Consider the following 13598-nt stretch of genomic DNA (forward strand, 5'->3'; position numbering starts at 1 on the left):
AAATTGTCTTTGCAGATCTGAGATACAGTATAAGATAATGAGTTATTAACAGTGCTATTAAGTTTATGTATGTCCTAGAACTGGAAGTTATTCGTAACTGGTTTGTTCTCATTTGTTTAGTGTACTTAAACGCAACATGGCTTGATTTTGTACTTTCCAGCTGAGAGATTTTGATTCCCATTTCCCACAGCATTGAGCTTTGTCACTTTTATCTGGCAAATGTCTTTATTACTGCCCAACTGGCATATTTCATTTGTAAATGAATGCTTGTTCTTACCTATGTGTATTGTGTACAGATACCATTACCAAATTTTCCTTTCAAATTGATGTGTGGGTAGGGAATTTCAAGGCTAGAAGGGAATCTTAGAGGCATAACTACCATTAATCTTACACTGTGAATATCTTGCTTTTAGTTGAATTTTAGATCATGGTAAATATAGCTGTTTGAATCAGAACAAAGCATGTTTGTGAAAGTAGAGCAGTAAACAGTTCATTTTGGTTATATGCTGTACATCAGTGTCAAAGTCTAACAGCTTTGTGTTCAAAGCCTGCATGTTAAAAGCTAAGGGGAAAAAAATACGAATTTAAAGTGCTACTTTAAATTGCATACAGTTAGAAAGCCTTCATGTTGTAAATAAAATGCACTTACCCAATTCCTCCACAATTAGAAACCTCTTTTTGAGGAAATTATGCTCTGTATTTCTCACTGTCTTTGGTTTTGATTTTTTTTTTCTAGGAAGGTTTTCAAAATGGATGGCTGGAAACCTCTTCTTCTTCTTCTCTGTGTTTCCACCTGCTCTATAGATGCACAGGAGACTGGTAATACATTAAAGAAATGATTCTTCAAGTTGATAACAAAATTGGTTTTTTTACATTTATGCCCAATGTCAGAGAGATGTGATGAATTGATGAAAATGTATTATAACTAGGGATAATGTGCTATGCTTTTATGAAACTTATATTTGTAACTACAATAGGAGAGTTGTCATAAAAAATACAAAATTAAATGGAACAGGTGATTAAAATCTGGTTTTTTTCATGAATGCTGAGATTTCATATTTTCCAAAGCAACAAAAAACCTTTAGCAGTACGACTGCTAAAAGCAAGATAAGTCACAGGATTTAGCAGTTCCATTTTGGTATTCAGGTCTTCTGGAAGATATGTTCAAGAAAGTGTTCTGTCCAGTTGCAGGACATTTTCTGCATGACTTGGTTTGAGGAAATAATAAGTGTTTCATCCCTGCTGTACTAGTGTCATATGCTTCTGGAAGGTGTGGAAACACATGAGTTTAACATGCACTACAAGGAATGTTAGTACTCTTCATATTGATGTGACCTTATTTTTTGCCCCTCAGAAAACAAATATTTGTTAGTAATGTATGTGTGCACGATGGAGTTCAAAGTGCATGAGTAAGGTTTCCTTTGCTCACTTGACAGCAGGCAAACACATTCTTATGGTTGTGTTTCACATAAAGAAGTGTGTAATATGCATTTACTACAGACAGTTTCTGAGCAGACTGTGAATGGAAATTGTGTTGTGGATTTCAGCATCTCTCCTTTTCCTGAGAATGGTGTTGCAGACAGATGTGGTTTCCGACCCTCTGTATGATAAACAGAGGAAAATAAGGAAGTAGTGGTTGCTAAGAATTTAGTTGAGAAGGTTTTTTTGTAAAAGGCCAATAGATCTTGGATTCTGAAAAGCAATTAGGATTCAAAATTGCTCTTCTATTAGATTATGCAACCTTTAGGAGAAGAGGAAAGTTACAACATACTTCTTCAGTCTGTAAAAAAGCTTCTGTAACGGACAACATCTTCCTGGTGGATGAATTCTGGAGTGCAGGGATAAAGAACTTCAAGATCATTCAAGATATCTTTTACACAATGGTCAATGGCTTTGATATTGGGCAACACAAAATTATACCAACCAAAATCTGTGTTGGTATAATTCAGTACAGTGATGTGACATACACTGAATTCTTGTTGAATATTTTCTGTAACAAGAATGATTCTTTACAGAAGATACAGAAATTACGTTACAAAGAAGGAGGCACCAAAACTGGGCAGAGCCTCCATTTTATGCTAGAGAATCACTTTGTAGCAAGTGTTGATAGCCAAAAGGATGAAAGGGTTCCTCAAATTTATCTGGTGATTACAAGAAAAGAGGCTGAAAATAATGTTCAAAACCCAGCCACAGCATTCAAAAATGCTGGCATCATGTACACCACAGGTCTGAAAGGATCTGCTTTGTCTGGGCTTCTAGAAATAGCTAGTGAGCCAGCTGATAAGCATGCCTATGAAGTGGAAGAATCTGCTTCTCTACAAGGACTTTCTCACAGTAAATCTGCAGATGCTTTGTACTGTGTTAGAGGAGATAACTGGACCAGCCTCCCAGGTTGCCCATGGTATGGCCTGAAACAGCTGTTGTCTTTCCAGGTTTATTTTTCTCTATCCATAGACTAAGTACATGAAATTGCAGTGTGTTGCCAAAATATGGGGTTTAACTTCTTGCATTTTCCATATATTGCTAACTAGCTTTCAATAATATCAAGTCATAACTGGTAAAACTTGAGTGCTTGTCTACCATTAAAATATTCAAAATAGTGGTGGGAGGGGAGAAGGCAAGGTGAGGAGGGGAAAGGCAGAAAAGGCAACACAGTTGCAATTTATTTCATGAATAATAAAATGTACACTCAGTTCTTCCTTGCTCCTGAGCAAAGCTGGAGAAGGAGATATAGTAATTAGTTCTTCTATCTGCCTTTTCTTGGGCAGTTAGCAGGAAAACGATGTTGGCAGATGTTGTCTCTTTAGTGGATACCTCGGCAAGTATTGATCAGGAAAACTTTAACAAGGTGAAGAACTCCTCTCCACCTTGGTTTCAAGTTTTGATGTTGGCCTTGGTGCAAGGCCAAGTTGGACTGGGACAATACAGTGATGAGACTTAACAAGAACTCTTGCTGAATCAGTATTTGAAAAGTGATGTTTTGGAGCAGATTGATAATTTACTGTAAAGGAGTGGAAAAACTTATGTAGGGAAAGCTCTGGGTTTTTTAACCCAGTGTATTTCACTCAACCTACAGAAACCAAGGCTAAGGGCTTTGTTACACAGCTAGTGATTCTAATCACTGGTGGATAATCCAGTCGTGAAGTTGAATTGCCTGTCAGGAAACTGAGGAACATCAGAGGCATTCCCCTCTATGTTGTTGGAACAGGTGTGCAGAATACAGCTAATATTCAGCAAAGAGCCAGCAAACCTTTTGGTAGGTATCTGTGTAGTGCTGGTAGTTTTGATGACCTTCCAGATCTCTCCACAAGACTCTGGGGAAGCTTTTGCTTTGGTGCTGGTTTTGCTGTCATTTACATCAGTGTTCTTGTCGTGTAACATGACTGAAAACAATAGGGCTAATTTTGAGTTAGGTTGCAGTTCAGGCTGACCTCCCTTTTTATCACATTTCAATGTCTGCACTGAAGTCAGAGAGGTTTAACTGTTAAAATAGGAAGGCAAGCTTGTGCTCAGTGCTCTCTGAAGCTGAGCCTTAATGTACTGTAAAGAAAATCAGGGTCAGATTCACAGATTCTGTGGTGTATATTTGGCTCCTCATTCAACATGTTTCTTTTAGAGTGATGCAGAGGAAAGGAAAAAAAATTCCCCCTTGGTTTTTTTAGAACAAGTAAACCTATGACAATATTTGGCTTCATCTCAGAGCTGGTGGAGTCATTTTTAGAAAATGGATGTAATTGAACAGTTGAACAGGGAATTTTTTCTTTATTAAGCTATGCTTTTGGTAACTTTTAATTCCTCCAAAAACCTAGTTCATAAATTGAACATTCTAGGAGTTACAAAAATGAAGGGAAGTACTATTTTCCTGTTCAATACATTTGCTGAACAGCAAAATTTGCAGAACATGTATTTTCCCCGTTTCTTTAAGGACTGTTATTGTTGAATGGTGAAAGGGGGAGGGATATAAAAAGAGGTGAGAAATAAAAACTAAAATCAGAACAAAAAAATGGTGTTCAAAATAATAATGAATGTTTAAAAGGTAACGTAGTTACAATTTTAAATTTTTACCTTTTTTCTGGTTTTACAGAGTTCAATGTGGGTACCTCCACTAGTTTTTCCTCAATGAAAAAGAAAAGTTAGGGGTTAGATGCTGTGCTGGTAGTTGGTCACCTTTTTGCCACTGCTTTTACCCTAAGTTTGCAGCAGTCTTGTGGCAGATCTTGTATTCCTGATGAAAGGATCAGAAAGCATATAAAAAACTTTTCTGTCACAAAGACCTTCATGATGGAAGTCGTGGACAACTTTGTTATTTCTAGGGACAAAGTAGTTGTTGGAGTAGTCCAGCACAGCCCAGAGCCCCACAAAGAATTTCCTTTTAATGAGTTCTACAGTGACACCACGATAAAGGAATGATCAACAGAATAAAGCAATTGCAGTCTACTGTGGTTTATGGCAAAGGCCTGAGGCTTGTCCAGAGCCTTTTTCAGTGACTACTCTGCTGACAGGGTAGAGGATGCAGCAATGGCTTTGAGTAGCAATGAGATCCATGTCTTTGAAGTTGGCATAGGGATTATAAATTCCCTTTGAGCTACTTTTAATAGCTGATGATGCAAGGGGAATGTTCACAGTGGAAAGCCTTGATACACTGAAACCCATCGAAAGGAATATTGTCAATCAGGTCTGTCAATCCAAATGTCTCCCTGGCCAAGGTGAGTAAAAAACATTTTGTTGTGTGTATAATGGCTTTGTGCAGTCCCTGATAAAAGTATCTGAGCTGGATGGACAGCAATCCAACTGTTTAACCAAAGAATACTTCCCATGTTACTCCGTTTTCAACTCACAACTTGCACCTTGCTTCATTCAAGAGCCACTACAGTCTTTGCTATGATAAATAGCTTCTGAGGTAAGACAGTACTTCACATCTAGCTTTCATATTCATGGCTGCTCAGTGTCTGAGAGGAGCCAAAGCAGACATCCCTAGTGGGTATCTTAATCAAAAGAGGGTAACAGACAATTCAGTGATATTTAAAGAAGAGCCTTCCAGAAACCTAACTTTGTCATCTACAGCTGACCATACTGCTTCATTGGGACTGTCAGCAGCAACTGTTGACAAAATGAAGTCTTGCAGAGGCACTATGGAGAGGGGGCGTGAGGAAATCCATCCTTGAATATGTGGGAGGTATTGGCAAGATGTGAACAGCAAACCCACAGTAATGCTGAGATGCTACCCAAAAGCTTTTCCTAGATAAGAAACAGAAAGTGATATCTCTTACTACACCTTCTTGATGGCAAGAATGGCTTGGCTGCCACACAGCCTGAGAGGCTGCCACCCCCAAGGAAAATAAAGGTTCAGTATTGCCTTTGATTAAAATAACAACTTCTATCAGATGTCAGATGCTGGGGTTTTATCTGAGTTTATTCTGACATGGTGCTGCAGTATCAGTTGCCAGTAGCTCTTTAACATTACGTATTCATGCCAGTTATGTAGTTAGATAACACTGTAGATGCATTTAAGTAGCAAAAAGAAAAACTGAGTGAATGACAAATCAAAAAGCTGGTCTCTTCCTCTGCTGATGGTGAGGGGGACCTGCTGTGGTGTAAGTGCATGGCACTGATTGGACATAGCAGGAAGAGACTTCTGGAGTGTTTTTTCTCTCTGTACTCGTGCTTACAGGGACTGTGACTGTCTTTTAAAGTTCCTTGTCTTCCCTGTGTTTTCACCATGTAGGTGATATTTTACATGTATTGGATATGTGCTTTTCATTCTCTTTGTTATGCCATAAAGCTGATCCAACCCAGTTCTCCAGGTTTCATTCCCCTAGTGACCAGAAACTTACTGTGAGAAAGGAACACTGGGATGACCACTCTGCTTGTCTAAGGCTTTTTGTAAGAACAGCTGAGCCTCTCCTGTACCCTAAGCTAGTAAGATCTTAAACATTCCAAAACTGGCTAGTGTTTGCTGGGGTGCTGGGGGGCCTAATGAAAAGCTGAGCCTTCCTTCTTAAAGACAGAAGTGACTCTGTGTGAATGATGTCTGCTCAGGTGGTTTGCAGAGAGGAGGACAGCCAGGCCTGATTCAGTATGAGCTCTGCACCCCCACCCACCCTTTTTCCCATCAAGAGCTGAGCAGACCCCCAGATGAAAAGGCGTCCCTCATCTCCTGAAAGTAGAGAGAGGGAGAGAGCTACTGTGGAAATAGAGTGCACTACCATGAAAAAGCCTGACTGTGGCTGATGCAGGAGCACCTCCTGGTGTTTCATGGCCAAAGAACAGGGAGATTTAATGGGAGATACAGCAGTAAAGTTTATATATATACAGGCACACTTGTTTAGAGAGAGAGAAGTTAAGGACAGCATATTGGCTTTGATCTCAGTGATGTGTGTATTTATTACTAAGTTCTGCATAAATTTGTCTCATAGAACAAAGATCAACTTTCTGTGAAGACTGTTTTATCTTGTACTGTCATCTGTATTCTTATATTCACTGACCTTCTTGCCTGAAATAAAACTATTAAGTCTCCATTCTCCAGTCACATTCCCATAAAATAACAGATTTTTCAATTTAAAAAAAGACATTTGAGGTACAGCATGTCATCACGGGAAAAAGATACCTTTGCAGCAGTAAGACGGAGAAGTTTAACAATATGGATGTTTGTAGGAGAACAGGTGATTAGAAAAAGAGGTTGGCCACACAGAGGTGTTTACTCCTGAAAACAAATCGAGATTATCAAGAGAGTATAGAGCACATACCAGAAGCTGTTTTACACATTCTCATCCACAACACGGTAGCACAAAAAGTAAATGCTTTACTGCTTTTTTATTGTTATTGATGGTACACTGGGGACTTGACAGAGAATGTTTTAAAAACTAAGCAGTGTGGATGACCAGTCGTCAGGGCAAAACTGCTCAGTCCGTGGTTGCCCTGCACACTATCTCCAAACTATGTCATTAGAAAGACCCAGGTTTTAGAAGAATCTCATTTTGAAAACACACTCATTGTGTCCTGGACATGAACACATACTGAAAGAAATATCCATTAAATATTATATTAATGAATGTGTGTAGATATGTGTGTATGTATAGATATATTTAACTGTTTGTCTTGTTTTGGACTAAACAGATAAGGTATAGCTTTTTGATGTTACTCTGAGGCCTGAATGTCAGATATTTTAGCCATTAAGACTCATTCAGTGTGACCTTTTGCAATTAAAAATTCTCATGCTGCTTTCCAGCAGATCATGCCCTCTAGGGGGCACTTTGTACCACAGGTGAGTATGCTGAAATGTAACGATGGTCACTTTGAGGTGAAATTATTTCTAGATGTATTTGGTTAAAGAACTGAACACATTCATCTTTTTCGTGAGAGAGGGAAAGCTCAGAAAACTTGGAATAATGATCTGTAGGAACTAGCCCAGACTAGCAAACCAATACTGAAAACAACCTTGTGATTGCTAAGTGTTTAAGTGGCAATGAGTGAAGAAGGAAAAAAAATTAGGTAGAGTGCTGTTTTACAGCTAAAATTGCTTGCCTCTGACTTCCTTGCAGAAGTACAACAATGAATATTAATGCATCTATGAGCACAGCATAAAAAGCAACACGAGAAATGAATAATCAAGAAGAAAAAAGCCATGTAGTTTAGCTGTTTAATGAGGGCAAGATGACTCGGGAGAGGAAAGGAATTAACCACATCACAGTATTTGCTGTTATTATAAGGAGGTATACAAGCAATTCCTCACCTTACAACAGCTGTTTTTCACAGTGGTTATATAACATTGCATGCAGGCAATGCTGCCTCTTTCTCTCATGTTTTTTTTGGCCTGTTGTTCTACATTTGTATGTATCACCTGGTCTTGTGGCAAAGTGACAGACCACAGTCAGCCATCAAGCTTCCTATTGCATTTGGAATATATGTTGCGTGTTCTCGGTAGCAAAGCTCACAGGAACATTTTCAAGATTAGACCTTTTGATGATATTTGATGGAACCATGACATGTTTTGCAGTTTGGGTATGTGCAGACGTCCAATAATGTGGTCCTTACTATTTTCAAGTTCACATGGTCCCACTGAAACCTGTGGGATGATGGTATTTCATGATTATGGAAAACCTATCTCACTGATTCTGACTTCTGGTTTTAAATCTACCATATTGAATTTTGTTTCACTGCCATGATTCTGGCAAAAAAGCCCAAGATCACAAATAGTGTATGTTTGTAGTTTCCTGTTTCTTATATATTTTTTTTCAGATTGCAACATAGATCTTTCTATAGCAGTTGATGCTTCAAGGCGCATGCAACCAGAACCCACAGTGCTCCTGAAACAGAGATTGCAAGCATTCCTCCCCAGACTTTTACTCCAGATGAAATCATTACCAAATACCAGCTGTAAAGCTCCAGTCAACATTAGATTCAAGTTTCAAGTATTGACACAGACCAAACAATTAATCTTTGACTCTGATTTTGAAGACTATAATGAAGAGATCATCCAGAAGTTCTTAGATGCACAGGCCACTGTGGATACCTACCTGAATACAGATTTCTTGCAGGCACTTGAGGAGAGGTTCTTTAATGTGACCTCTGCTGAAGTTAAGGTAACTTAATGGTATGAACATATATCTTGGAAAGAAGTTACACAGTTTGATGTTTACAGTTCCTGATGCTGAGCACTCCAAGGAGACAAAAATGTTGTTCGTGAATATGTGAATTTAATAAACAGAATCACAGAATGGTAGAGATTAGAAGGAACCTCTAGAAGTCACCTTGTCCAACCCCCCTGCTCAAGAAGGGTCAGCTAGAACAGGCTGGCCAGGACCATGTCCAGATGGCTTTTGTGTATCTCCAAGAATGGAGACTCCTCAACCTCTCCAGGCAACCTGTGCCAGTGCTCAGTCACCCATGTAATAAAAAGTCTTTCCTTATTTTTATATAGAACCTCCTGTTTTTCATTGACCTGATATAAATACGTGTTTTAATTCCAGCTTCCTAGGCACTCCTGCAGTGAGATGGTACTCAGAGCATTTGTCTTAATACATATGATGACAACTATTCGTACAGATAACCTTCTTATATCTACCATGTTTGTACTTTGTACTTTGAGTAGTGGAAAGTTGTTATTTTTAGGAATTCCTAATCCTGATGCTATATCTCTGTCCAGAACAGCAACAGCTCTAAGCAGAAGTCACAGGAAAAGGTCATCTGAGAAATTTATTTACAGAGGTTTATTCATGTCATTAACTTATCAAATAATTTCCAGTAACAAAGCCGAGTTCTACTTAAGGGTAACTGATGATAAGGAAAATCTGCATAGATGCAGTTTATTCACCCATCTTGAAGTGAAGTGAAGGGAAAAGTATAAAGCTTCATTTAATCTCTTCTGACATGAGTGGGGAGTCTTTCAACTTGGGTTCAAGAAATTTAGCTCTCATTGCAGTGTTTCAGGGTCAATGCCCTGACAATTTATTCTTAATAAGGCCCTAACGCAGTAAAGCACTGAGCATGTCCTGTAGTAGCTGTTGAATATTATCACTTACTAAGGTCTCCATGCAGTAGGACCTTCCTACTGAAGAAGGACCTTGCAAAATACATAAGGAGTTTCCTCTTTCAGCCTTATTTTAACTTTTATAAAATGTTAATTTTAATATCATGTGGAACGAGAAAGCCAAATTACAGATTTCCCTGCTTTCAGATGAAAGTTGGTATTCCATTTTTTACAACATTTGCATAGGTGTGGCTTATCAGTTTAGGTTGTAATTTGCTGCATATTTAATAGCATTTTTTTCCAAAGATCTCTTAAAATGTCTGAATGGGGAAGATGAACACATAAGATTTTGCTTCTTATGAGCCTCAGAGAGAGAACTTGTTTGACATACCAGTAAAAAGCAGTGTTTTTTTCCTCCTAATTGCCAATTATGAACGTTAGAGTCAAACAAGGCTTCTTTCTGCTTATGCATTATTACTAGAAATAAAAATGCTGCATATCTCAGGACTTTACCAATGGATTAATATTTCTTTCTGATACTGTTTATGTGCAAATTGAAAATAGAAGACTTTAGAATGCAAATCAAATCACAATTTAATTTCCCTAGGATCCTGAGCAATAACATGCTTGTTCTGTAATGATTATTAGTTATAAACCTCATCGGGGACAGGAATTCGCTGTTGTTTGCATTTCTGCTTTTCTTTATTGTTTGTTTGTTTTGTACCAAAAGAGTTGGACATGATTCCAGCATTTTTTGACAAAACAATAATAACAATACAATAAAGAAAAATAAAACAATAAAGAAAAGCTTTGTAAACATATGTTTACATATACTTACATATAATGGATGCACTGACACCCCATATTCCCTGCTCCCCAAGTTTTTAAAATGAAAAGATTATAGAAAAAAAATCATCAAGCCCAGGCCTACAGTGTCGTTCCTGACAGTCTGTGATTGTTTAACCCTCCATGGTCCAGCTCTCCTATGTATCACAATTTGCTTGAGCAAATGTAGAGTCAGTACCAGTGCCTCCATATGGGATGTTTGGGAACACCACCAAAACCAGTGAGCTCTGCCTGTTCTTAAATTCTTGTCTCCTTGCTGCTTTAGCACAGAATTGGAATGTTTGGTGTGGTAGTCACTTCCTTTGCCTCTGTCACCTGCAGAAAAATTTATCTTAACAGGAGCAAAAGGGTTTGCTTTGGTCAAAGCTGTGTCTTGTATAGGGAATGTAAAATATGAAGAATATGAGGGAAGAAGCTCTAGCTGTGCTTGTCCATTTGCTGGTCAGAGAGTATAGGAGGACTTGAAGTCATTACCACTGGGGACGGGAGACAGTTTATCTGTGCAGCTTCTTTCCGGGAAAACTACTTGACTGGATGAGTGGGTCCTGAGAAGACCCTCGTTAGAAGAGGGAAGGGGAGGAGAAAAATAGGAAGAGACTGGTAGCTCAGAGGGGAATTGTAGAAAACTATGCTGTCCTCCATTGTGGAAGAGGCTTAACTATAGGTCTTTGGCCTGAAAAGGTGTAAATGTAGCCAGTACAAATGATTAGCATCCATAGGTGAGCTAAGCCTTATGCCTTAACAAGATAAAATATGGCAGAGAGTGGAGCAGGATGATGTACTGCCTTTGTGGAAAGGGCCAGGGAACATAAGCATCTGTGGGGTGGAAGGATTGGACCTAGAGAGGAAGGATTGGACCTACACTTCCTGGTGTGGCTCAGTGGTAGCCAGCTGGAGCTACTCTTGCAGAAAGGGGAAAATTTGTTTGCTCTAAGTTCTTTTCCACATTCACATAATGGAGAACTCTTCAGACATCAGAAAAAGTTTTTCAGTGGATAAGTCACAGCAGCATTGGCCTTCCTGGCATGCTAAAAAGATGACAGACATAATAACCATGCTACGAACTGTTCACCAAGACAAATCCCTCAACTTCAAGTGCTGTCAGGGAGAACAGACTTTTGTGTTCTGTTCTCCTTGCTCCTCAGCACTTTTTTCCCACACACATTTCAGATCTACACAGTGAAGTGGAATTTGACCACCTCGTAGCCAGTTTTCAATGCAAACTGTACTTTTTACAATGACTGAACTTTCAGTCCCTTCACAATTGACTTGGCATTACTCCCTTTCCTGACAGGTTCTGTTAGTATTTTCAGATGGGCTGGATGATTCGCTGGAAGATCTCAGGAAAGCATCTGACTCACTTCGCTTTAAAGGTATTACAGTATGATGTTGATGCTCCAGCCTCCTACTACCCAAGGCACAGTGTATTGCTCCCTCACTGCAAATTTTCCACATAATGTTGCCTCTCTACTCTCACATGACATTCCTCAGGAGTCCCTGGGAGAGTGTTTGCTTCTCCATGTGAACCAAGGTACATGACTTGTCACTGTTCATCAGATGACGGCAGAAAAACACGCATGCGTGTGCTGAGGTTCTAGTTTCTGGGATCCAGCTTCAACAGCTGATGTGACTCAGGACAGCCCCCTCTCACTGATGAGTACAGCACCAGAGGTTAGGCATAACTCAGACTTCTGCAGCGCAAAACACTAATGTTTGGGCACTGAGTAGCGATCTGGTCTGACAGCTGGGGAGAGAAGTTAATTGGAAAATTACTGGTCTGGATTTTTCTTTTACACATTGTTCTCAATAGGTTGATTTCTTTGAACATACTCTGTTGAAGCTGTGAAGTGTAAGTCTTCTAGAGAATTGCTGTTACTTAAAAATATATTGGTGGTTAAATAGTATATTTCAGGTATTCATTACTTAAAATCTGTGCTTATATTGCAGGTCTTGATGCACTCCTATTAGTTGGCCTGGACAATACACAGAACTTGACTGAATTTTGGGAGATAGAGTTTGGCAGAGGGTTTGGATACAACGAACCTCTGAGTGTTGGGTTTGCAGAGATTGCAAGCATCTTGCAGAGAAACCTTGTAAGTCCTTCTGTGACAAAAACAAATGGGAGAGAAAAATCAGTCTTTGCTTTATGATTAATATACGCAAATGAAATGTTTCCTGTCATTTTTCAGGATTCTGTTGCAGAAAGGAAATGCTGTAAGGTTATTTGTAAATGCCTTGGAGAAAATGGTGATCATGGTCTCCGGGGAAGTCCAGGAAGGAAGGTAGAAGGTCTAACATAGACATTACAGAAGAACTGCATTATTTTTCAGAGTGCTTCTGTTTTTTGCAATATTTCTGAGCATGCATGTTTGTGCCCATGACCTTAACTGTTAGGATAGTGTGCTTGGAGGACAATGCTACTTATCTTTTAAACTCTTATTTTTTCAGGGAAATACGGGTTACAGAGGATCTCCTGGCCATCCTGGTGAGGAAGGTGGAGTTGTAAGTAAACATATTTCTTCCTGCTGTTATGCTGACAGTTGGTGCCTGAGCCTGTCTGCACTTACTCACTGAGGATTCACCAGTGCTAACCTAAAGTGTGTTTAAGCAACATGTATCTGCAGGTAAATATACAGATTTGATTCTCTGTGCTTCTGCACATCACGATAGTTAGTAATTGAGTTAAAACAACAACCCATCAAAAGTGAGTTAGTTATTCAGTTAAAAAAAAAACTACCTTCAAGTACAAGGATTTCAGTTGGAGGTTGGTATCACAGTCTGAAACATGGCATGATAGCAAGAGCACAGAACCAGGTGCAACTCAAATTAGTAGTTGACTGCTCTTTCATGGTCACTATGAAAATTTCCAGGTCACTTGCACTTGTGTCCTTAGCACAGTGAATGGTGATAGAATTCTGTCTTGCTTTAGTCTTATGTGATGAATTAACAGGTAACCATCACTGTATGGATGAGACTGAACATTTTGTTTTGTTTCTTAGGGGGAGAGAGGCCCAGCTGGTTTCACTGGGACTCAAGGAGACAGAGGTTGTCCAGGTGCTAGAGGCCATAAGGCAAGTATGTGACTGTGAAATATTTCCTAATTTTGTGTCCCACAAACCTGTTTTCTGTACTGGGGACAAATCCGGGGGCTGTCTTACTAAAACATGGGTAGAGAGCAAGACCCAGCTGTAAGAATGGCAGACAGTGTTTGCTGTCTCATTTTGAGAGGTATTTTGAGTAACTGAAGCATGGTCAAAGAGCTAAGGATATTGCTGTCTAAGCA

The 13598-nt window shown here is 39.2% G+C and overlaps 1 protein-coding gene across 1 annotated transcript in view; it reads left to right on the plus strand.

Moving 5' to 3' along the window:
* Window positions 1-13598, plus strand: part of COL6A6 (collagen type VI alpha 6 chain) — a 48865-nt gene that overhangs the window by 6002 nt on the left and 29265 nt on the right. The window contains exons 3-9 of the mRNA XM_027659569.1: window positions 737-819; window positions 8239-8582; window positions 11610-11688; window positions 12263-12408; window positions 12505-12597; window positions 12764-12817; window positions 13315-13386. Coding sequence (XP_027515370.1) covers window positions 750-819; window positions 8239-8582; window positions 11610-11688; window positions 12263-12408; window positions 12505-12597; window positions 12764-12817; window positions 13315-13386 — 858 coding nt within the window. The 5' untranslated portion in view covers window positions 737-749. The remainder of the gene's footprint in view (window positions 1-736; window positions 820-8238; window positions 8583-11609; window positions 11689-12262; window positions 12409-12504; window positions 12598-12763; window positions 12818-13314; window positions 13387-13598) is intronic.

The sequence above is a fragment of the Corapipo altera genome, unplaced genomic scaffold, assembly GCF_003945725.1.
Source record: "Corapipo altera isolate COAL_440 unplaced genomic scaffold, ASM394572v1 44b, whole genome shotgun sequence".
NCBI classification, from domain to species: domain Eukaryota; kingdom Metazoa; phylum Chordata; class Aves; order Passeriformes; family Pipridae; genus Corapipo; species Corapipo altera.